Source organism: Oenanthe melanoleuca, chromosome 3 (genome assembly GCF_029582105.1).
Source record: "Oenanthe melanoleuca isolate GR-GAL-2019-014 chromosome 3, OMel1.0, whole genome shotgun sequence".
NCBI classification, from domain to species: Eukaryota; Metazoa; Chordata; class Aves; order Passeriformes; family Muscicapidae; genus Oenanthe; species Oenanthe melanoleuca.
This window is the reverse complement of record NC_079336.1, coordinates 97,950,353-97,975,383: the sequence shown is the minus strand read 5'-3', so window position 1 is coordinate 97,975,383 and position 25,031 is coordinate 97,950,353. Positions and strand designations below refer to the sequence as shown.

Genomic DNA, 25,031 nt, shown 5'->3' with positions numbered 1-25,031 from the left:
TTACCTGTGATGGGAATGGTGTGCTGCAGGAATTACCTGTGATGGGAATGGTGTGCTACAGGAATTACCTGTGATGGGAATGGTGTAACAGGAATTACCTGTGATGGGAATGGTGCTGCAGGAATTACCTGTGATGGGAATGGTGTAACAGGAATTACCTGATGGGAATGGTGTAACAGGAATTACCTGTGATGGGAATGGTGCTGCAGGAATTACCTGTGATGGGAATGGTGTTACAGGAATTACCTGTGATGGGAATGGTGCTGCAGGAATTACCTGTGATGGGAATGGTGTGCAACAGGAATTACCTGTGATGGGAATGGTGTACAACAGGAATTACCTGTGATGGGAATGGTGTAACAGGAATTACCTGTGATGGGAATGGTGTACAGCAGGAATTACCTGTGATGGGAATGGTGCTACAGGAATTACCTGTGATGGGAATGGTGCTACAGGAATTACCTGTGATGGGAATGGTGTACAACAGGAATTACCTGTGATGGGAATGGTGTAACAGGAATTACCTGTGATGGGAATGGTGTACAACAGGAATTACCTGTGATGGGAATGGTGTGTAACAGGAATTACCTGTGATGGGAATGGTGTACAACAGGAATTACCTGTGATGGGAATGGTGTAACAGGAATTACCTGTGATGGGAATGGTGTACAACAGGAATTACCTGTGATGGGAATGGTGCTACAGGAATTACCTGTGATGGGAATGGTGTACAACAGGAATTACCTGTGATGGGAATGGTGTAACAGGAATTACCTGTGATGGGAATGGTGTACAACAGGAATTACCTGTGATGGGAATGGTGTAACAGGAATTACCTGTGATGGGAATGGTGCTGCAGGAATTACCTGTGATGGGAATGGTGTACAACAGGAATTACCTGTGATGGGAATGGTGTAACAGGAATTACCTGTGATGGGAATGGTGTGTAACAGGAATTACCTGTGATGGGAATGGTGCTGCAGGAATTACCTGTGATGGGAATGGTGTAACAGGAATTACCTGTGATGGGAATGGTGTAACAGGAATTACCTGTGATGGGAATGGTGTGTAACAGGAATTACCTGTGATGGGAATGGTGTACAACAGGAATTACCTGTGATGGGAATGGTGTAACAGGAATTACCTGTGATGGGAATGGTGTACAACAGGAATTACCTGTGATGGGAATGGTGCTACAGGAATTACCTGTGATGGGAATGGTGTAACAGGAATTACCTGTGATGGGAATGGTGTACAACAGGAATTACCTGTGATGGGAATGGTGTGTAACAGGAATTACCTGTGATGGGAATGGTGTGTAACAGGAATTACCTGTGATGGGAATGGTGCTACAGGAATTACCTGTGATGGGAATGGTGTACAACAGGAATTACCTGTGATGGGAATGGTGCTGCAGGAATTACCTGTGATGGGAATGGTGTACAACAGGAATTACCTGTGATGGGAATGGTGTAACAGGAATTACCTGTGATGGGAATGGTGTAACAGGAATTACTTGTGATGGGAATGGTGTGTAACAGGAATTACCTGTGATGGGAATGGTGTAACAGGAATTACCTGTGATGGGAATGGTGTGTAACAGGAATTACCTGTGATGGGAATGGTGTACAACAGGAATTACCTGTGATGGGAATGGTGCTGCAGGAATTACCTGTGATGGGAATGGTGTAGCAGGAATTACCTGTGATGGGAATGGTGTACAACAGGAATTACCTGTGATGGGAATGGTGCAACAGGAATTACCTGTGATGGGAATGGTGTCCCTGTCCCTGTCCCCAGTGGGACACATTTATGGCTGGTTGTCCTGTTATTCCCGTGCCCTCAGGCCTCTGCAGCAGAAACGATCCCTGAGAGGTCTCAGAGGAAGTGACATGCAGCAGGGCCATAATTTCTACTTCTAACAACAGTAATTATTTTGACATTTTATTTTCTCTTTTTATTGATGGCTGAAAAAATAATTTCTGTCTGATGTGTAAATTGATTTTAAGTACTCTGGTTAAAAACTAAGAAGAACATACACAGGTCATTTCCCTGCAACTCGTTTTCTTTCTCAGGACCACAGCCTGCTTTGAAACTTACTGGTGTTTGCTTTTTTTCTTTTTTCTCGGTTTTACTGAGAGCATCTCAGCGTGTTCCACTGAATCCTGCCGGCTTCTGCTCCTGGGGTGGGGTGCAGCTACGAGCCTGCTCCTTTACCTTCCGTGTGCGTCGGGACAGCGCGGGTTATTTATGTAGTTGTATATTTATATAGTTATATATTTATATAGTTATATATTTATGTAGTTATATATTTATTTTGTTATATATTTATATAGTTGTGGTGCAAGCGGTTTTTCAAAACGTGGATGTTTCCCCACGGCGATCTGCAGTGAATATCGGGGGTGTCCCGGGGTTATCCCGGGGGTATCCCGGGATGTCCGCGGGGTCCCGCGCTCCCGGCGGCCGCCCGCGTGACGTCAGCGCCCTCCTCGGTGACGTCACAGTGGGGCGGGCCGCAGCTCCCGGCGCGCCCCGCGCAGCGCGGGAGGGGCGGGAGCGCGCGTGGAGGGAGCGAGGGCGCGCTCCCGGCGGCGGCGGCGGTGCCGCGCCTCCATCCCCGCAGCCGGCATGTTCTCCAGGAAGAGCCACGCCGATGTCAGGAAATCCACGCAGAAGGCGCTGGACCCCAAGCGGGACGTGCTGACCCGGCTGAAGCACCTCCGCGCTCTGCTGGGTGAGCGGGGCTGGGCGCGGGGGGGAGCGGGGCCCGGAGCTCGGAGCTCGGAGCTCGGAGCGCCGCCCGGGGGGCGCGGGGCGGGGAGCGGCCGCGGATCGGGGCTCTCGGTGTGCAGGTGGCTCCGTGCTGGGACAGGGTGGGACAGGCTGGGACACGGCTGGGACACGGCTGGGACACGGCTGGCCGTGTGCAGGTGGCGGCTCCCACAGTGTGGGCAGCGGCCGATGAGGTTCAGCTGCTCTGAGGGATCGCTGGTCCCACAAACACCGGAGCAGCTCTGCTGAGGGTAATGAGGGATGGCTGCCCCACAGACACAGCTCTGAGGGTAATGAGGGATGGCTGCCCCACAGACACAGCTGTGCTGAGGGTAATGAGGGATGGCTGCCCCACAGACACAGCTCTGAGGGTAATGAGGGATGGCTGCCCCACAGACACAGCTCTGAGGGTAATGAGGGATGGCTGCCCCACAGACACAGCTGTGCTGAGGAACATGAGGGATGGCTGCCCCACAGACACAGCTCTGAGGGTAATGAGGGATGGCTGCCCCACAGACACAGCTCTGAGGGTAATGAGGGATGGCTGCCCCACAGACACAGCTCTGCTGAGGGTAATGAGGGATGGCTGCCCCACAGACACAGCTCTGCTGAGGGTAATGAGGGATGGCTGCCCCACAGACACAGCTCTGAGGGTAATGAGGGATGGCTGCCCCACAGACACAGCTCTGAGGGTAATGAGGGATGGCTGCCCCACAGACACAGCTGTGCTGAGGGTAATGAGGGATGGCTGCCCCACAGACACAGCTCTGAGGGTAACGAGGGATGGCTGCCCCACAGACACAGCCCTGCTGAGGGTAATGAGGGATGGCTGCCCCACAGACACAGCTCTGAGGAACATGAGGGATGGCTGCCCCACAGACACAGCTGTGCTGAGGGTAATGAGGGATGGCTGCCCCACAGACACAGCTGTGCTGAGGGTAATGAGGGATGGCTGCCCCACAGACACAGCTCTGAGGGTAATGAGGGATGGCTGCCCCACAGACACAGCTCTGAGGGTAATGAGGGATGGCTGCCCCACAGACACAGCTCTGAGGGTAATGAGGGATGGCTGCCCCACAGACACAGCTGTGCTGAGGAACATGAGGGATGGCTGCCCCACAGACACAGCTGTGCTGAGGGTAATGAGGGATGGCTGCCCCACAGACACAGCCCTGCTGAAGGTAATGAGGGATGGCTGCCCCACAGACACAGCTCTGAGGGTAATGAGGGATGGCTGCCCCACAGACACAGCTCTGAGGAACACGAGGGATGGCTGCCCCACAGACACAGCTCTGAGGGTAATGAGGGATGGCTGCCCCACAGACACAGCTCTGAGGGTAATGAGGGATGGCTGCCCCACAGACACAGCTGTGCTGAGGGTAATGAGGGATGGCTGCCCCACAGACACAGCTGTGCTGAGGGTAATGAGGGATGGCTGCCCCACAGACACAGCTCTGAGGGTAATGAGGGATGGCTGCCCCACAGACACAGCTCTGAGGGTAATGAGGGATGGCTGCCCCACAGACACAGCTCTGCTGAGGGTAATGAGGGATGGCTGCCCCACAGACACAGCTGTGCTGGGGGTAATGAGGGATGGCTGCCCCACAGACACAGCTGTGCTGGGGGTAATGAGGGATGGCTGCCCCACAGACACAGCTCTGAGGGTAATGAGGGATGGCTGCCCCACAGACACAGCTCTGCTGAGGGTAATGAGGGATGGCTGCCCCACAGACACAGCTCTGCTGAGGGTAATGAGGGATGGCTGCCCCACAGACACAGCTCTGAGGGTAATGAGGGATGGCTGCCCCACAGACACAGCTCTGAGGGTAATGAGGGATGGCTGCCCCACAGACACAGCCGTGCTGAGGGTAATGAGGGATGGCTGCCCCACAGACACAGCTCTGAGGGTAATGAGGGATGGCTGCCCCACAGACACAGCTCTGCTGAGGAACATGAGGGATGGCTGCCCCACAGACACAGCTCTGAGGGTAATGAGGGATGGCTGCCCCACAGACACAGCTGTGCTGGGGGTAATGAGGGATGGCTGCCCCACAGACACAGCTCTGAGGGTAATGAGGGATGGCTGCCCCACAGACACAGCCCTGCTGAGGGTAATGAGGGATGGCTGCCCCACAGACACAGCTCTGAGGGTAATGAGGGATGGCTGCCCCACAGACACAGCCCTGCTGAGGAACATGAGGGATGGCTGCCCCACAGACACAGCCCTGCTGAGGGTAATGAGGGATGGCTGCCCCACAGACACAGCTCTGCTGAGGAACATGAGGGATGGCTGCCCCACAGACACAGCTGTGCTGAGGGTAATGAGGGATGGCTGCCCCACAGACACAGTAGTTGTATTTCTGGTTTTTTCCCCTTCTCCCCAGGTGCGTGTGCCCCGTCCCCTCGCAGTGCCGCAGGTTCCCCGAGCAGCCGCTGCCGCTCTGCTGTTCCCCTTGCCGGTTTCAATCGCGGCTTTGCAACCTTTGTAAACAAATGTCACTTTCTGCCCCGTGACCCCCCGGAGCAGAGGGGAGGGATGAGCACAAGGAATGCGTGTTCCCATAAATGCGGGCTCCTCTCAGCTTTGGGCTGCCTCAGGTTTGTCCAGTGCCCCAAGTGAAATAAAAGATTCCACTTTTGACATCCCTCAAGCCTTTGGGATCCGGTTCCTGCTCACAGGACAGAACAGTGCCCAGAGCAGCAGCAGGACCTGAAAGTGGCTGTTCAGTTGTGTTTGGGGAATGACCAGGACGTTCCCCTTATTTCTTTACTGCTGTGGAGATGTTCTCATGGCCAGAACTTGTGTTAAATTGGAGAAGCTCTAAATGCAGTTTGTGGAAGTTTCTTTGTTTGGTTTTTTTTTAAGATACAGTTAAAAAGTAGAGGCCTGACAAGAGTGGTGGGGATGTACAGATGTGGCACTTCCCCCTGCCTGGCTGGAAATGAAGCCTCTGCTCTTCCTCAGAGCACTTTCTGTGGTATTTTTGTGAATTCCTGCACCTTAAGGATTTCTTTTTCCTGTGGTTCTTCTTGGGTAGAAATATTCTTTTTACATTGAACCTTTTCTTTCAGTGGTGCTTTGTCCAGTGCTTTCAGTTTTTTCAGTGGGGAAGTGCGTGGGAGGGAGGCACACAGAGTTAAAAGAAGACTGAATGTGTAATTTGTGAGGTTGAGTGCAGCCCTTGATGGTTGCCTTTACAACATCCCTGTTAGGAAGGTTTTTGTGGTTTTGACCAGGGGTGGGATAACAAAGCAGAGTGGTGGGGTTTTGGTTCTTGGTTGGCCTCGTGGCTCAGCTGCAGGAGCAGCTCTGGCTGGGTGGGGACTTTCAGGTACAGCCAGCCAGGGGGGGATGTGTGCAGGCTTCCTGCTGGGTTCAGGGCTGGGGCCGTGCAGTTTGGGTGTAGCCGTGGTTTCGGGAGCTGTTGCAGGCTGACATACTTTTTTTGAAGATAAGTAAGAATTGTACATTATTTCTGGGGTGAGGCTGGTCGTAAAAGGTTTATCATTAACCAGGGTGTGGCTGCGAGATTCTCTTCGTCTCCTGTAATTTTTCAAGTACTTGAGGATTAGGAGAGCTTTGAGAAAAGAGCATGGAGTGACTTCATGGAATTAAGGGATGATTCCTGACAGGTGACTGTGATAACACTTGTTAGCTCACAGGACAATAGAAGGCAAGTGTGTGTGCTGAGGGCAGGCTCAGTGTCCACTCTGGTTTGTTGTTTTTTTTTAATACAAGCAATGAGAGTTTGGCAGTAGACTCAGGCTCTTCCTAAGAGGTACCAGAGCATCACCCTAAATGTAAAATTCAGTAGTAGGGCGGGTCAGTGTGGCCGGCAGTCCCCCCTGAGCCAGCACGTCCTGTTTATAGAGAAGAGATGGGGTGTGACCCTGCTGAGTGTCTCTGTTTCCTGAGGCTGCTGCAGCCGTGGGCTTGTCCTGGATGGGAGTGGGGCAATGCTCATGGCAGAGGAACCATGGAAATAAACCTCATTTCCTCGGGATCCCCCTGCAGTCAGTGCGTTCCCAGGGCCGGCGTTTATCTCCTTCTCTCGGGTGATGAACAGCGCAGGGAGCTCCCCCGATGTTTTCCCTGTGAGGAAGAGGCAGGAGTGAGGTGAATCCTGCCGTGCTCAGACCCCTCTGTGGCTGCAGGGATGCAGCTCCCATCACACCCAGCCCCGAGTCACCCCCGAGCTGCCACATTTAGCAAAAAAAAAAAAGGAGAATTTGCTCCCGTGGCGAGGCGGCTCCTTTCTCCTCCCTTCGCAGTTTAGAGGGAAAGTTTCCTTTTTGTTGGGATTTTAATGACCTCATTCCCTCGTATGAAATCGCTGTAAATGAAAGCCTTGTTTTCCCCCGGAGTTGTGTTTAACAGGACGCATTCATGGAGAGGAATAATTGCACTTAGCCTGCAAATTCGGGAGCAGCCGTTTGCAGGAAACAAATACCACGTTAAAGACTTTCCCTGCTCTAATTGTTTCCATAGCACAAGCAGCCAAGCAGAGCCTTGACTGCTGCAGAGGTATTAATTTAAATAAAAATCAACTTGCTCAGGGCTAAAGTTATTCTTTCTTCCATAGTGGTGGGATGTTATTGAGCCTTCCTGCTGGAATCAGCTTTATTTTGGGGAACAAATGGGTTTGTTGCAAGGTGAGGCTCCAGTGAGGAGATGTGATGATAATTTGGCCCTTCACCCTCTTCTGGGGGAAATCACCCACCTTCCCAAATCAGTGGCAGTAAAGACCAAAGGGAGGAAATTAATGTGTGTTTGGCAAGTGCCAGGCTTAGGAAATATTGGACTTTTTTCTTTGCAGAAAACAAACTTATTTCAGATTTCAGAGCCAAGTTAGCACTTAGAAAAGTGCTGCATGTTCAGGTTGCCATTATTGTAAGAAATTAATAGAGAATGTGCTGTTTCTGCTTGCCAGATGAATGCAAGAACTGAATTTGCATCCAGAAATGTTTGCTGGTGTTTTTCTCCAGCAGTACCTGCTTGAAGACTCACCCCGTCTTTATTTCTTTTCTTTTTTTTTTTCTTTTTTTTAGTGGAAAGCAAATAAACCAAAGCCCCACTGCAGACTCTCATAAATTCCATGAAACTCCTTGCAAGGATGGACCCACAGTGAACTCACTGAAAGAGTTTTGTATTGCACTATTTTCATTCTCTGGTGCTAAGTTTGCAGAATGCCTGAAATCTTGTGTAATTGCTCTGTTTGTTCCTCTTTTCAGATATTGTGGATGGAAGTGACCTGAAGCAGTTTTTTGACAGCAACTATTCTCAGATTTATTTCATATTCTATGAAAACTTCATAACACTGGAAAACAGCCTGAAACAAAAAGGTAAGTTTTGGGGTTTTCCAGCAGCTGCTGCTCAGTGCTCCAGAGAATTCCATTGGAGCCTGTGCAATGCTTGTCTGGTCCCCACTTATCTGTATTTACACTTAATAGTTTCCTGCAATACTGTGCTAGTATTAATAATTTTAATTTTATGGTAGCAGGAAAGGAGAGCAGCAGCTGATCACGTTTCTGGGTTCATTTCAGCATTTATTATTATTATTATTATTATTATTATTATTATTATTATTATTATCACCCATCTTCTCACCTTGCTCCAGGCTCCTGCAGCTCCCTCTGCCTGGCCAGAGCAGAGAGAACACTGCAGCCTGGGCACAGCTCACACCTGGGATCTTAATTTCAGATGAGAAATTAAATAAATGGCATCTTGGACCTCAGCTGAGCTACAGCAGCCTCATTCTGCTGCCTTTTGTCCTGTGTTTTCTGGCAAGCAATGTTGTTTTGTGTCTTGCAGGGAATAAATCACAAAGGGAGGAGCTGGACTCCATCCTCTTTCTTTTTGAAGTAAGTTTTCCATGCCACAGAAATTGATTTGTGTTTTAAATCTCCCTGCTCATCAGTTTGATCTGAGTGTGTGAAGTGCTAATTTGGGATTTTTTTATTATTCAGCAAAACATCCTTCCCTCCTGGCCAGCCCTGGCTATCAGAGCATTGGCAATGTCTGGGGAGGAAATGGTACTTAGTTAACTTCTGCATAATCAAATCAGGATAACTTTAATTTAAATGGGAATAGTCCAGGCTAGGTTACCTCTTTGACTGGAGTTATTGCCTAAATGTGTTTGGATGTGAGGAAATATCACTGGACCAGATGCAAGCCTGGCACATAGAAATGTTCTTACAGTGCACACAGAAATCCTTGGCATGAGCTCTGCCTGTCTCTAGTCAGCACTGGCACCTTTTAATTGTTGTTATTTAGACAGTTAATTAGCTAAATAATTGGCCAGATTTCTCTGTTAAGGTTAAACACACACATAATCTACTGATTTCTTTCTCTTTATTTCTTTCTCTCTTACTCCAACTACTGACTTTTTACTTGAGCATTGCATCACAGAAATGTAATATTTGTTTATATTTTGGGTGTTTTTTGGTATAAAAGAACCCCTCAAACTTTCAGTGGGACTCTAGAAATGGAAGCTAAAACAAAGGTTAATTGTTCTCCTCTCACTGCCTCTGAAAGACCCCCAGACCCTCAGAAATGTGTGGCTTCATGGTTTTGCATTAATGAGTAGTTTCTAGTTGGAATGGTATTTACAGTGACAAGGAGAATGATGCTGTTCAGCCCAATGTGCCTGTTGTGGGAAAAATGAGAATGGTGCCATGGAATCCTGGGGGCTTGTGATCTGGAATTCTCATTTTGCTGTCACCCAGTTTGGGGCAGGGAAACTCTTCCAGCTGCTGCCAGGGCTGTTTTTGGGGCAGGGAAACTCTTCCTGCTGCTGCCAGGGCTGTTTTTGGGGCAGGGAAACTCTTCCTGCTGCTGCCAGGGCTGTTTTTGGGGCAGGGAAACTCTTCCTGCTGCTGCCAGGGCTGTTTTTGGGGCAGGGAAACTCTTCCTGCTGCTGCCAGGGCTGTTTGGGGCAGGGAAACTCTTCCTGCTGCCAGGACTGTTTGGGATGCTCTCAGTGTCTCTGTGGAGCCCAGAGCAGTTCCCTTGGTGGTGGGAGCTGGGAATTCTCTCCAGGAGCAGCAGTCTGGACTGTCCAGCAGTCCATGGAGAGCTGAGCCTGGGTGGGAGCAGCCCCAGAGCCTCAGCACAGGGCAGGGAGTCAGAAATGCCAAGGGATGAAGCAGGCAAGCTCCAAGCTGCAGGAAACAAAACTAATTGATTGTTAAGCTTGCCATGTTCAGTGTGGTGGCAGCAGGAGCCAGGGGGATGCTGCATTTTCTGCTAATTAGCTGAGTAGGTAGTTGCTCAGGATGAACAAATCCTGAGTCCCCGTGCTGAGGGTTAACAGCTTAAAAATCAATAAAAATATTTATGAGGGAGCTGCATTTCCTTGTGCTGCTGTTGTGGAGTGACACCTAGTGTGTGTGTTGGGCAGCAGAGGCTTTTCCCACAAATCCTCTGCAAACCCACTTGGCTTGGTAGCAATTTGTGGAAGTTCTGGTGTTGCACATCAGCTGCACAGCTTGGCCACACAGCAACAGCTTCAGACAAGGTGCTGCCCAACGAGGAAATGTTAGCCAGCAGGGAGGAGTGGGAAGGGTTAATTAACATTGCCTAGTGCTTGGATCTAACTCTGTAATGGATATGTGTGAGGTGATATGGCAGCACTACTGCTGTTTTTCTCCATTTCAGATAAAAATTAAGTGACAGGTTTTTTTTCTGCTCTCTCTACTTGCAGTGCCTTTGCAGAACAGGTTCCTTGTGTCCCTGTTCCCTTTCCTCAGCTTTGGGGGCTGCTCAGAGCCCTGTGTGACACAGACCTGCCAGGAGGTGCACTGGATTTATGTGTTTATGTCCTTTTTCTGCCTCCAATAACAGTATTGTGCCATCATCTGGTGAGAGTTTGGGGTGCTTTTCTTTAGTAAGGAAATGTTCTTTCTTTCTTGCAGCATCAGGTGCTGATTCCTCTGACACTTTGGCTTTAATCTTTAATGAAGTCAAAGCAGATTGATGGGTTTGATACACATAGATCAATTTCTTCCCATTCTCTATAATTTTTCCTCATTAGTTAAGAGCAGCCACATCTGTCATGCTGATGGTGCCATAAAATTCATTCCACTGATCCAGCAGGTTCCCTGGATGAAATGTTTTACACTCAGAATTTTTCAGGTGTAGAAAAGCTTCCCCAGGCCCATGTTTTGTGTGGAGTTTGTGGTTTCTTGAGCCTGCTGCAGATGGGAACACTGAGTCTCAAGCTCAGCAGAGCCACAAAGGGGCTTTTTTGTTTGTAACAGTAGAAGTGCTGATAGCTCTGCTTTTCTACACATAGAAAATTACTTTTGGAACCACTCACAGTTTGTTCTGCCATAATTCCAATGACATTGCTGCTTTTCTTGCAGCACTCTGTGGTAAATTCTAGCTGGATGTTCCACACATTTTACTTCAGAGATCTTGCTGTTCCTCGTTGTGCCTGGGGCACTGATAAGTGCCCTGTGTGCTTTAGGCAGACGTTTTCCCTCAACAAATAACTGTAAATAATTTATTGATGCAGTAAATGGAGTATCCCTGCTTTGGAGTGGGTTTGCTGCATGCCCAGAGCAGCAGTGCTGGTTCTCTCCCCATGGCCCATCCCCTGGGATCCCAGCCCCAGCCTTCCCTGTGTCCTGCAGCAGGGCAGCCAGCACACCCTGGTGGGCACAGCAGGAGCCAAGCAGGGGGTGAAAACAATGGGCTTTTTAAAAAAAAGAGCAGTTTGGGGTAAGGCAGAGTGAGCCTGTGGAAATCTGAACCTTGGTGGTTTTGATTTTGCCTCGATAAAAGAGGCACAGCTTTCAAAAAGCAGCATCCTGTGTAAACTGGGGTTTAGACTGAACATTATTCCTAGTCATGCAGGAAGTCCAAAGGAAAAAGAACTATGGATAATCAGTTAAAGGAACTGACAGATACCCTGATGTGTTGATCAGTAGTAATACCTAATTTCTATTTCAAGTGTGCTGTAATGGATTACCATACAGATGCAGCAAAGCACTAAGCATTAAATAGATCTATGTGTTTTCTGAAAAAGCAATATTATTTCTCACTGTGGGGTTCCTTAAAATATTTCTTATTAGTGTAGTGTGAAACTAGGAAGAAGATGTCAACAGCCAGCTCGGATTCACAGCAGCATGGCTGGAGGGGGAGAGCCTGTCATTTGTTGGTGCTGTGGGGCAGGTGATCAGTCACACCCCAGTGTTTCTTTTTCCAAAATAAATATATTCATTGCTTTCCTGGTTTTGGGATGCTGAAAAGGAGAGCACAAGGGAAGTGACTGTAGTGGCTGCATTTTTGCTGTGTGGAAAGACTTTGGGATGTGGGAGCTTTTCGCAGACAGGAGCTGCTGTCCTTACTGATGGTTTGGAGCCTTGAATTGTTTGGGTTCAGTCACCTGGCCAGGGTGTGGGATTCTGTGTTTTGTAAAGAGAAAAGAACAGTCAGGGTGTTGTTTTCTGCCCCAACCCCCTGGTTTTGTGCAGCTGAGTTTAGGCTTGCTGTTCCTGCTCCTTGCTGAACTGTGCAGCAGCATTTGTTCTCCTGCTTTTCTCTGGATGCAACCTAAACTTGGCTGAGACTGGGATGTGAAAATTGTCACCAAATTCCTTTTCAAGTGTGTGTTTATCGTGGAGCTTTGTACCTTTCCAGCCTGTGCAGCTCCCACCTTGTCCCAGCTCCTTTCTGGAAGGGAACCTGTGGGTGTGTGGAGCTTCCTCCCTGCAGTGTGTTGTGGGACACCTGAATCCAGCCCTTTGCCAGAGGCTTTTGTTTCCTGGAGCACACACGGCTGGTGGTGAGCCTGGGCACAGAGCCAGCTCCAGGCAGAGCTCCTGGGTTAGCTTAGCTTAGTTTAGCTTAGCTTAGCTTAGTTTAGCTTAGAAGTGCTCCAGGTTTAGTTTAGGTTAGGTTAGTTTGGAAGTGCTCCTGGGTTAGTTTAGGTTAGGTTAGCTTAGCTTAGAAGTGCTCCTGGATTAGTTTAGGTTAGGTTAACTTAGCTTAGAGGTGCTCCTGGGTTAGTTTAGGTTAGCTTAGCTTGGAAGTGCTCCTGGGTTAGTTTAGGTTAGGTTAGCTTAGCTTAGAGGTGCTCCTGGGTTAGTTTAGGTTAGATTAGCTTAGCTTAGAGGTGCTCCTGGGTTAGCTTAGCTTAGTTTAGCTTAGTTTAGCTTAGAGGTGCTCCTGGGTTAGTTTTGGTTAGGTTATCTTAGCTTAGAGGTGTTCCTGGGTTAGTTTAGTTTAGCTTAGTTTAGTTTAGCTTAGTTTAGTTTAGCTTAGAGGTGCTCCTGGGTTAGCTTAGCCTAGTTTAACTTAGAGTTGCTCCTGGGTTCGCTTAGCCTAGTTTAGCTTAGAGGTGCTCCTGGGTTAGCTTAGCTTAGTTTAACCTAGTTTAGCTTAGAGGTGCTCCTGGGTTAGCTTAGCTTAGTTTAACCTAGTTTAGCTTAGAGGTGCTCCTGGGTTAGTTTAGCTTAGTTTAGTTTAGCTTAGAGGTGTTCCTGGGTTAGTTTAGCTTAGTTTAGTTTAGCTTAGAGGTGTTCCTGGGTTAGTTTAGCTTAGTTTAGTTTAGCTTAGAGGTGCTCCTGGGTTAGCTTAGCTTAGCCTAGTTTAGCTTAGAGGTGCTCCTGGGTTAGCTTAGCTTAGCCTAGTTTAGCTTAGAGGTGCTCCTGGGTTAGCTTAGGACTCCTTCCTGCCCCGTGCCAAGTTAAGTAATGATGAATGCCAGCAGTGGTCCTGGGGAGTGTGGCTGCCAGTGTTTTAATGTGTAGATGGATAACCAGAGCTCTTTGTCCATGGATCCTGCAATCTGCCTGGCAGGAGTGCTTGACTAACAGGTAAAGCCCCGATGTGAGTCATGGCCTCATTTGTAGCCAGTCAGATCCTTCATCCCAAGCATTCCTGCTGCCCACAGGCAGGGAGCTCGACCTCTGGACCCTCTGCTGCTGGGGTCCTGCTGGGGAGGGAGCTGGGGGAGGGACACTGCAGCAGAACACACGGAAAGAATGTGCCTGGTTTGCTTTTTTGTTGTGGGTAACCTTTCAGAAATGCTAAGTGCTGTGGTGCAGGTGTGGAGGCCCAGCCCGTCTGTGACCCGAGGTCTAGCTCCCTGTGTCCATGAACTTGTCATGACTTCCATCCTCTGCCGTGGAGAAAGGAATGTTCTGTGTCCAGAAAGGCTGTTCTGAGTGCTGAATGTGGTTTATTGCCAGAAGCAAGGGGCGTGTGCTGCTGCAGGTCTGGCAGGGTGGCCACAGTGGCAGCTGCTTCCTGGGCAGTGCTGCTTTGTCTTTCCCTGTGAGCTCCTGTGTGCAGAGCACCCTGCAGCGGGTCACTGTTGCTCCAGTGGCCTGTCACCCATCTGCATCCTGCATGTGGCGTTGCTGAGAGCCCAGAGGTGCTGTGTCGTGCTGAAATTCATTTTGTTTGGTGGTTGCAAGGGGCTCTGACTGTCAGTCATCGTGTAATCCCATTTCCAAACAGAGGTGTTCACATCCAGTTTCCCATTTAAATCTGTCTCCCTAATTTCTTATGTCAATGGCTGGAAAGTTGTGAGGTGGGGACATTTTTTGTGTGCCCCCAGACCTTTGCAGTAGGGGAGCTCTGCTACTGCCACACCTGGTCCATAGTAGTTTAAAAAGAAACTGTGTGGGTACTCCCATCCCATTCGTGTGTGTTGTGTATCCATTTCTCTGTATCCCCTGATGAAGCAGTTCTGTTGCAGAAAATCTGACTGGTTTTGTTTCCTGCAGAAAATATTGCAGCTACTACCTGAGAGGATTTTTTATCGATGGCATTTTCGCAGTATAGGTAAGAAGAAATGGTTTAAACCAAAAATATATTAACTTTTTTTTGGATCAGTTTTTCTTTTGATGAATAGAGTTATGAATACATGGTATTTGTGCAGTTTGGCCCCAGATTCCCATGAACTGGAGGATTTTCCCAGCACCCTGTTAGGGTATGGCCTTGGCAGACACAAGATGCCCGTGGGTGGTTCCCTCAGGCCAAGGCTGTTCTTTCTCCACGCTCTGGTGGAATTGGAGCTTCTGGAAGAAGGGAGGGAAGAGGAGGAGTGTGGCAGGGAGCAGCCTTGGATGGCCAGGACACCTTGAAATCCAGTTTAACTCCATAATTTCTTCCAAATCAAATGCCTTGGATTCGTCATTGCTTTTCAAATTCTGCTTCCAAATGCCACCAGTGTGGCACCAAGGGGTTTTTATGCTGCTTGCTCAAATTTTATGGGAGGGTTCTATTCCTTCCTTGTTGGGGCTGGTTTGCAGCACTATCAGAAGAAGGAATTGCTGTTGCAGAAGAACAATGAGAGGAAGTTAAAGGTCAAGGGAAGGGCTGCTGTCACATTTCCACTCAGCACTGACAAAAACAAGAGGAGACATCTGCCTGGCCACTTTGCAATGGTTCAGCTGAACCAGTCCAGGCCAAATTGGTTCCACTCAGTTGCTCTGTAGCTGATACATTCTTTGTTCTTCTAGTGAGTGGTCATAGCTGGCATAATTTTTTTACCTACAAAATTTGGCAGAGCGTTTATTTGCACCTCTGCCTTGTCATTTCCTTTGGCTTAATGTTTGTGTGCATTAATGTGCATTTCCTACATGTTAATGATTTCTGCTTAATCTTGTGAGATCCTGAGGGAAGGAGCCCATTTAAGGAATGCGTACAATTCACAGATCTTAGTAATAATGAGAATAATTTGAGACATGGCCCTCTGATGAAACCCAGAGGACCTCACAGTTAATCTTGGGTGGTGGTGACTGTAACCAGATTCCCTTGGGTGTTTCCCCCCATAGTTATCTTAAAACCCAGTGTAAAAAGCTTTCATGGAATAGTGCTGAAAACCTTGTGGTGGGAAGTGCCTGACAGTGTCTACTTAACTTTCCTAATCCAGGGTCGATTCTGAAGAAGCTTTTGCACACTGGAAATTCTCTCAAGGTATTGCCTTGATGTTTTCATACTTCTTTTCACTCCAATTCCTGTGCAGCTTTCCCATAGCAGTGTTTTCCTGATTGTTAGGCTTTGTAATTTTTTCTTACTCACCTTTTAATCATAGGTTTAATAACTGTGATCCTTGATTAATTTAATACGTGTTTTCATTCATTTTACTGCTCTAATGACCTTTGTAAAGTTACTTAGAGAAGGTATTAAGGGATATTGGTTAATACCTAATTGCTTGAGCTTTCTGTGGTATCAGAGCTAGAATTATATGAATGATGTGAGTACCCTAGGTATGATGGCAGGACCTTCACAGGGAGGAAGCTGTGAGTGTTGCTGCTCTGTGTTACCAGCCTTTTCCCCCAAATGCCCCCCTGCAGCTCAGGTGTGAAGGGATCCGCCTGTTCCTGCTGTGGCTGCAGGCCCTGCAGACCAACTGTGGGGAGGAGCAGGTGCTGCTGTTTGCCTGCCTGGTGCCTGGCTTCCCCCCCCTGCCATCCTCACGGGGGCCCTGCACGCTGGAGAGCCTGCTCAGCCCCCCTGCTGCTCCTGACGGTGAGCTGGGGCTGCTGGGGGTTCACCTTGGGTGTTCCTGGGGGTGCTGGGAGTGCTGGGGGTTCATCTTGGGTGTTCCTGGGGGTGCTGGGAGTGCTGGGGGTTCATCTCGGGTGTTCCTGGGGGTGCTGGGGGGTGTTCTTGGGTGTTCCTGGGGGTGCTGGGAGTGCTGGGGGTTCATCTTGGGTGTTCCTGGGGGTGCTGGGGGTTCATCTTGGATGTTCCTGGGGGTGCTGGGGGTTCATCTTGGATGTTCCTGGGGGTGCTGGGGATTCATCTTGGGTGTTCCTGGGGGTGCTGGGGATTCATCTTGGGTGTTCTTGGGGGTGCTGGGGGCTCATCTTGGATGTTCTGGGGGTGCTGGGGGGTGTTCTTGGGTGTTCCTGGGGGTGCTGGGAGTGCTGGGGGTTCATCTTGGGTGTTCCTGGGGGTCCTGGGGGTTCCTGGGGGTGCTGGGGGTTCCTGGGGGTGCTGGGGGTGTTCCTGGGGGTGCTGGGGGTTCATCTTGGGTGTTCTGGGGGTGCTGGGGGTTCATCTTGGGTGTTCCTGGGGATGCTGGGGGTTCCTGGGGGTGCTGGGGGTTCCTGGGGGTGCTGGGGGGTGTTCCTGGGGGTGCTGCTGTGTCCTGGGTGTTCCTGGCTGCTCCTGTCTGGGATGCTTCTCCTCTGTATTCCTGGGTCCTGCTGCTGCCTGTCCCTGGAGTTAATTCTGAGCTGCCCATGGGTGCTGCTGCCTGTCCCTGGAGTTAATTCCCAGCTGGCCATGGGTGCTGCTGCCTGTCCCTGGAGTTAATTCTGAGCTGCCCATGGGTGCATCTCTAGAGCTGCCTGCTCCTGTCCCTCTGAGTGGCCAGGGTTCACTCTTTGCTCTTTGGGGTGGTTTTAGTTCAGCATTTTACTGCTTTTGTGGAGTTTCCCCCTGTTGTCTCACTGCTGGAGCTGCTGTGGATCTGGTGCCATCCTCACTGGGATCTGCCAGGACTTGGGACATCCCAGAGGCTGCTGGGCTTGCACAGCTTGGCAGTGCCATAATGGCTATTTTCAAATCAATCTTCTACAGAAAATATCTTCCATTTCCCTATTTTCATGTGAGCTATGCTTTTATTACTTGATTTTAGCCAAGATTTTCCCAGAAGAAATAACACCACTTTTGCCAGCTGTTTCTGGAGAGAAAATTGCAGAGGACCAGACCTGCTATTTTCTGCAGCTCCTGCTGAAATATATGGTAATTCAGGTGAGGAATTAGCAATCAGATCTTTGAAACTGTTCATATCTGGAGGATGTGCTTGTGGGAGAAAACTGAGCCTCTGCTGCATCAGTGTGGAGCTGGGTTTGCCCTCCCCCAGCACTTTTACTCTTGTTTTTATATGAAAAGTCATCTCAAAGGTGTTTCCTCGTGCTGTTGTTGGTGAAAAGAAGAAGTTTGGCACACTGATGTGATAACAATCAGTGAATGGTACCCAAAGTGACTGTTCTGTGTGCTCGTGGTTGCTCTTAGACAGTTGATGTGGGGTAAAGATCCAGTTTGTTCTCTTTGCACACACACCTGGATGAAAAGGGATGGAAAGGAGGAAGAGATAAAGAGAGATGCCTTCTGTGGTGTTTGTAAAAGGATGCAAGAAACTTGTACAGAAAAGTTAATTAGATCAGATGAATCTGTACAGGAAATAAATGAAGATAATGCATATAGTTAAAAATACAAATTAAGCAACATGTGAAATAAAGTGGAAGATGTGCAGACAATGAACATTAAAGAGCATGTTATTAAAAAAATAGATAAATTATAATTAAATATTTGAGATGCACTTTCTAGTATGAAAAGGCAAGAGCAAAACAATATTTGGAAAGGGTTTTGTCATCTTGAATAAATGTTTTATTTTAAAAAGTGGCTGTAAGAAATTATCAGCAACTTCCACAGCAGCCTTTGTTGTACATCTCAGTATCACACCACTTGTAAAGGTGGTTTGGGTCTGCTCTGTCTGTCTGTCTGTCCATCCCTGCAGTTTGTGGAGGTGCTTTTGGGCTACTCTGCTGTTTCTTCCCTTGCTGCAGTGTATTTCCTGTTTTCAGTGTTCAGGGTTAAACACCAGTCAGTAAAACTGATTGACTTCAAGCTTTCTGTTTGTTTCTCTCTTCACTCCCTGCCACAGGCTGCCAGCTTGGAGTGGAAGAACAAGGAGAACCAAGACACTGGCTTTAAGTTTCTTTTCACTTTGTTCAGAAAATACTACCTTCCCCACTTGTTCCCATCCTTTACCAAGCTGACCAACCTCTACAAACCCGTGCTGGGTAAGTGCTGGGTTTTGCCTTTGAGGTGGAAAAAGCCAGAGCCTGCCCTGGTACCTGCTGATGTGTCACTGCAGCTCTGTGGGGTGAGGAGCTGGCTCTCTGTGGTTTCTGTAAATTAACTTACACTGTGGCAGGGCTGGCTCCTTGTTTCAGCTTTTGCCCTTCCTTTTGCTCTCCTTTGTTTTGAGCACTGCAAGTGATAACCCCAGGAAGGAGCTGAGCTGTTACATTCTCCTGAGGAGCCATAAAGCTAGGACAGAATATAAGCATAAATAGAGTAGAGTAGAAGAGAGTGGAATGGGAATGAAATAGGAATGGGAATGAAATAGGAATGGGAATGAAATAGGAATGGGAATGAAATAGGAATGGGAATGAAATAGGAATGGGAATGAAATAGGAATGGGAATGAAATAGGAATGGGAATGAAATAGGAATGGGAATGAAATAGGAATGGGAATGAAATAGGAATGGGAATGAAATAGGAATGGGAATGAAATAGGAATGGGAATGAAATAGGAATGGGAATGAAATAGGAATGGGAATGAAATAGGAATGGGAATGAAATAGAATGGGAATAGGAATAGAATAGAATGGGAATAGAATAGAATAGGGAATAGGAATAGGAATAGGAATAGGAATAGAATAGAATAGGAATAGGAATAGAATAGAATAGAATAGAATAGAATAGAATAGAATGGAATGAAATAGGAATGGGAATGAAATAGGAATGGAATGGGAATAGAATGGAATAGAATAGTAATGGGAATGGGAATAGAATAGAATAGAATAGGAATGGAATAGGAATAGGAATAGAATGAATGGGAATAGGAATAGAATAGGAATAGGAATAGAATAGGAATAGGAATAGAATAGGAATAGGAATAGAATAGGAATAGGAATAGAATAGGAATAGGAATAGAATAGGAATGAAATAGGAATGGAATAGGAATGAAATAGGAATGGAATAGAAATGGAATAGAATAGAATAGGAATAGAATAGAATAGGAATAGAATAGAATAGGAATGAAATAGAATAGGAATGAAATAGAATAGGAATGAAATAGAATGGAATGGGAATAGAATAGGAATGGAATGGGAATGAAATAGGAATAGAATAGAATGGGAATAGAATAGAATGGAGAATAGAATAGAATGGGAATGAAATAGAATGGGAATAGAATAGAATGGGAATAGGAATGGAATGGGAATGAAATAGGAATGGAATGGGAATGAAATAGAATAGAATGGGAATAGGGGAATAGAATAGAATGGGAATAGAATAGAATAGGGAATAGAATAGAATGGGAATGAAATAGGAATAGAATGGGAATGAAATAGGAATAGAATAGGAATGAAATAGGAATAGAATAGAATAGGAATAGAATAGAATAGGAATAGAATAGAATAGGAATAGAATAGAATAGAATAGAATAGAATAGAAGCAGTCAGTCATTGCATCTGTTATTCATTGGGTGATGTGTTCTGTACATTTCCCCAGAGTTGGGAAGCAGTTGCTGGCATTCCATTTTGTTTCTCCCTTCCTTTTTGTCCCCCCCAGACATCCCAGATGTCAGGCCAAGGCCAGTGTATGTGACTGCAACACGGAACAATGAGAGTGTCTACTGCACAAAAATCCCCTACATGGCAGCTCGGGTGGTTTTCATCAAGTGGCTCGTCACCTTCTTCCTTGAAAAGAAGTATTTGACTGCAGTTCAGAATTCAAAAAATGGAGGGGAAATGCTCCCTAAGATTATTCAGGTGGGCTTTAAAGTTTACCTCTCTTCTTGCACATGTGCTGACCTTGCACTGACAGCTGGAGCACAAAGAAATGCTACAGTGAATAAATGATGTAGCTGTTTATTTGATTTTCCTTGATGGAGGGGGAAATCTCCAAGCTAAACCCTTCAGTAATTCACTAGAAGTTTTTTTTTGCCCCCTCATAACTTGTAGCATTACCAGCTTCAGCAGTATTATATTTGGACTTTTGGAATTTACTCTGTAAACTGTCATGCTTGGTGGTTGCATGGGCCATTTCCCAGAGACATCAAAGGCTGCTTTGTTTTCCTCTCAGTTATAGCAGCTCTTTACAATGACACATTAGAGAAATATTTCATTTATCAACTCATGGTTGAGGCTTCTCTGGCCTCACAATGAATTTTATAAATCTGTTTTTGAGAGACTCTCCAGCTTCCTGTTCAGAATCAATCTCAGTTTACATTCAATCTTGAACTGTAGGTGAGTGTCAGCTGTGGGCTCAGCAGAGAAGCAGCAGAGTTTGAGGCGCTGCAAAATGCACACAGAGCAAAACCTGCCAAAAAGATGCTGGGCATAATAATGTGTCCAATCCATCTTTTCCCCAAGATAAAGGGACTTGGGCATTCCTCTCCACTGTGCCTGTGCCCTCCTTTATACTCTTAGTGTGGAGTGGACAATTCAGTCACATGAGTGCTGGGAGGAAATGTCCAGTTTGTAAAGACCAAATTCCTTCTTGGATGGAGCAGTAGGCTGAAGTTTGCTGTGCTGTCCCTGCTGGGTTGGCAGTGCTGTGTCACACAGGGGATCCTGAGCTCTCCATGAGGATCCCAGTGTGCTGTCCCTGCTGGGTTGGCAGTGCTGTGTCACACAGGGGATCCTGAGCTCTCCATGAGGATCCCAGTGTGCTGTCCCTGCTGGGATGGCAGTGCTGTGCCACACAGGGCTCTATCCCAGCTCCCAGGCTGATGGCTGTCCCTGCTGTCCCTGCTGTCCCTGCTGGGATGGCAGTGCTGTGCCACACAGGGCTCTATCCCAGCTCCCAGGCTGATGGCTGTCCCTGCTGTCCCTGCTGTCCCTGCTGGGATGGCAGTGCTATCACACAGGACTCTATCCCAGCTCCCAGGCTGATGGCTGTCCCTGCTGTCCCTGCTGTCCCTGCTGGGATGGCAGTGCTGTGCCACACAGGGCTCTATCCCAGCTCCCAGGCTGATGGCTGTCCCTGCTGTCCCTGCTGTCCCTGCTGGGATGGCAGTGCTGTGCCACACAGGGCTCTATCCCAGCTCCCAGGCTGATGGCTGTCCCTGCTGTCCCTGCTGTCCCTGCTGGGATGGCAGTGCTATCACACAGGACTCTATCCCAGCTCCCAGGCTGATGGCTGTCCCTGCTGTCCCTGCTGTCCCTGCTGGGATGGCAGTGCTGTGCCACACAGGGCTCTATCCCAGCTCCCAGGCTGATGGCTGTCCCTGCTGTCCCTGCTGTCCCTGCTGGGATGGCAGTGCTATCACACAGGACTCTATCCCAGCTCCCAGGCTGATGGCTGTCCCTGCTGTCCCTGCTGTCCCTGCTGGGATGGCAGTGCTGTGCCACACAGGGCTCTATCCCAGCTCCCAGGCTGATGGCTGTCCCTGCTGTCCCTGCTGTCCCTGCTGGGATGGCAGTGCTGTGCCACACAGGGCTCTATCCCAGCTCCCAGGCTGATGGCTGTCCCTGCTGTCCCTGCTGTCCCCGCAGACTGTCGCCGCGGGCCCCGAGAGGAGCGCGGAGCCGGAGGGCGGGGCGGCGCCGGCGGGCGAGCAGGAGCGGGGTCCCTGCAGCAGCAGCAGCAGCAGCAGCCTGTGGGACAGGAGGCTGAGCAGCTGCAGCCTGTGCAGCGTGGAGGAGCAGCACCGTGGTGTCTACGAGATGGTGCAGGGCATCCTCCTCTCCACCCGCGGATACGTCAACTTCGTCAACGAGGTGTTCCGCCAGGTCACTGCCCCTCCCTGCTGCCCTGCCCTTCTGTGGGAGGGGAGAGGGTGGGGGGCACCTTGGGGTGGGCACTGGGTCAGTGCTCAGGGGTCACTGGGCAAGCTTGGTGCCAGTCACAGCAGTTACCTCTGAGGTCAGGCTCCTTCCTAGGTGTAAGTTGAACAAGGAGATTATGGAGTTGTTGTGGGAACTGAGGCTTGCTCCCTAAAGGGGCAGTGTGTGTGTGTGTCCCACATCTGTTCTGCCCTGGGTGAAATGCTGAGTTTTCCATTTCAGGCTTTCCTGCTGCCGCCTTCTGATATATCAGCGACACGGAAGGTGGTGAAGGTGTACCAGAAGTGGATCCTGCAGGAGAAGCCCGTGTTCATGGAGGAGCCAGACAAGAAGGAGGACAGCCAGGATGCTGTTGTTCCCTTGGAAGACTCCCCAGTGCAAACAGACGGTAAACATGTATGGTATCCCTGTTCCTTACTCAATATGGGGCTTTTCACATCTCCCTGTAGAGGGGTAACAGTTTAAAATGGGTGGGGAGTAGGGCTTAAAAAATGCTTTAATTTAGGGCTCACTGTTGAAATAGTTACTGAATAGCACTTAGAGTGCAGTTGGTTTGAGAAACATCATTTGTGGGTATTTCCCTGCATGTGTACATGTAAATTCCTGGAAGAATCTGATGGGTTCTGCAGTGCTGAAATTGACTGTCTGCTGGCCTAAGGCCTGGAGAACTGGTTCATGGTTCATGGTTTTGGTGGTGCTTGAAAATTTGACAGTATGTATTAATTAGTTTATACTGGACCCCTTAATCGAGGAGATTTACCTGTAGATACAGTTCCTGTGCAGCATCTATTGATATCCTGTTTTGAACCATCAGTGAAAGTTCTTTGATGCTGTTGGCACTGTGACACTTTAAAGGGAAGTTTTCTAGTACCAAATAAGAGGTTTGATTGGTACAAAAGTGAGAATTATGAGGTTTTTACTTTTTGTAAAGACTTTATAGTTTTGCCGGACTTAAATTCAAGCGTTACTATGAAAAGTGGTGTAAAATATTTCAAGCACCATACCTGCTAAAGCTTTCTCAAGCCTTGGTTTGGAAATGAAGCACTGACATACAGGAGTTCCCGTGGCAGTGGGTGTGTGCAGGGCAGTCCTTGGTTTGGAAATGAAGCACTGACATACAGGAGTTCCCATGGCAGTGAGTGTGTGCAGGGCAGTCCTTGGTTTGGAAATGAAGCACTGACATACAGGAGTTCCCGTGGCAGTGAGTGTGTGCAGGGCAGTCCTTGGTTTGGAAATGAAGTGCTCACATACAGGAGTTCCCATGGCAGTGTGTGCAGGGCAGTCCTTGGTTTGGAAATGAAGCACTGACATACAGGAGTTCCCGTGGCAGTGGGTGTGTGCAGGGCAGTCCTTGGTTTGGAAATGAAGCACTGACATACAGGAGTTCCCGTGGCAGTGAGTGTGTGCAGGGCAGTCCTTGGTTTGGAAATGAAGCACTGACATACAGGAGTTCCCATGGCAGTGAGTGTGTGCAGGGCAGTCCTTGGTTTGGAAATGAAGTGCTCACATACAGGAGTTCCCGTGGCAGTGAGTGTGTGCAGGGCAGTCCTTGGTTTGGAAATGAAGCACTGACATACAGGAGTTCCCGTGGCAGTGAGTGTGTGCAGGGCAGTCCTTGGTTTGGAAATGAAGCACTGACATACAGGAGTTCCCGTGGCAGTGTGTGCAGGGCAGTCCTTGGTTTGGAAATGAAGCAGTAACATACAGGAGTTCCCGTGGCAGTGGGTGTGTGCAGGGCAGTCCTTGGTTTGGAAATGAAGTGCTCACATACAGGAGTTCCCGTGGCAGTGGGTGTGTGCAGGGCAGTCCTTGGTTTGGAAATGAAGCACTGACATACAGGAGTTCCCATGGCAGTGTGTGCAGGGCAGTCCTTGGTTTGGAAATGAAGCACTGACATACAGGAGTTCCCGTGGCAGTGAGTGTGTGCAGGGCAGTCCTTGGTTTGGAAATGAAGCACTGACATACAGGAGTTCCCGTGGCAGTGAGTGTGTGCAGGGCAGTCCTTGGTTTGGAAATGAAGTGCTCACATACAGGAGTTCCCGTGGCAGTGGGTGTGTGCAGGGCAGTCCTTGGTTTGGAAATGAAGCACTGACATACAGGAGTTCCCATGGCAGTGAGTGTGTGCAGGGCAGTCCTTGGTTTGGAAATGAAGTGCTCACATACAGGAGTTCCCGTGGCAGTGGGTGTGTGCAGGGCAGTCCTTGGTTTGGAAATGAAGTGCTCACATACAGGAGTTCCCATGGCAGTGGGTGTGTGCAGGGCAGTCCTTGGTTTGGAAATGAAGTGCTCACATACAGGAGTTCCCATGGCAGTGGGTGTGTGCAGGGCAGTCCTTGGTTTGGAAATGAAGCAGTGACATACAGGAGTTCCCGTGGCAGTGAGTGTGTGCAGGGCAGTCCTTGGTTTGGAAATGAAGTGCTCACATACAGGAGTTCCCGTGGCAGTGAGTGTGTGCAGGGCAGTCCTTGGTTTGGAAATGAAGCACTGACATACAGGAGTTCCCGTGGCAGTGAGTGTGTGCAGGGCAGTCCTTGGTTTGGAAATGAAGCACTGACATACAGGAGTTCCCGTGGCAGTGAGTGTGTGCAGGGCAGTCCTTGGTTTGGAAATGAAGCAGTAACATACAGGAGTTCCCATGGCAGTGAGTGTGTGCAGGGCAGTCCTTGGTTTGGAAATGAAGCACTGACATACAGGAGTTCCCGTGGCAG

The 25,031-nt window shown here is 48.7% G+C and overlaps 1 protein-coding gene across 1 annotated transcript in view; it reads left to right on the top strand.

Annotated features, from left to right (window-relative positions):
• Positions 1-2,563: 2,563 nt before the first annotated feature.
• The window catches only part of RALGAPA2 (Ral GTPase activating protein catalytic subunit alpha 2), a 98,122-nt gene continuing 75,654 nt past the window's right edge, over positions 2,564-25,031 (top strand). The window contains exons 1-11 of the mRNA XM_056487853.1: positions 2,564-2,734; positions 8,005-8,115; positions 8,585-8,634; positions 14,509-14,566; positions 15,660-15,703; positions 16,084-16,258; positions 17,376-17,491; positions 18,408-18,546; positions 20,105-20,304; positions 22,033-22,269; positions 22,546-22,719. Coding sequence (XP_056343828.1) covers positions 2,629-2,734; positions 8,005-8,115; positions 8,585-8,634; positions 14,509-14,566; positions 15,660-15,703; positions 16,084-16,258; positions 17,376-17,491; positions 18,408-18,546; positions 20,105-20,304; positions 22,033-22,269; positions 22,546-22,719 — 1,410 coding nt within the window. The 5' untranslated portion in view covers positions 2,564-2,628. The remainder of the gene's footprint in view (positions 2,735-8,004; positions 8,116-8,584; positions 8,635-14,508; positions 14,567-15,659; positions 15,704-16,083; positions 16,259-17,375; positions 17,492-18,407; positions 18,547-20,104; positions 20,305-22,032; positions 22,270-22,545; positions 22,720-25,031) is intronic.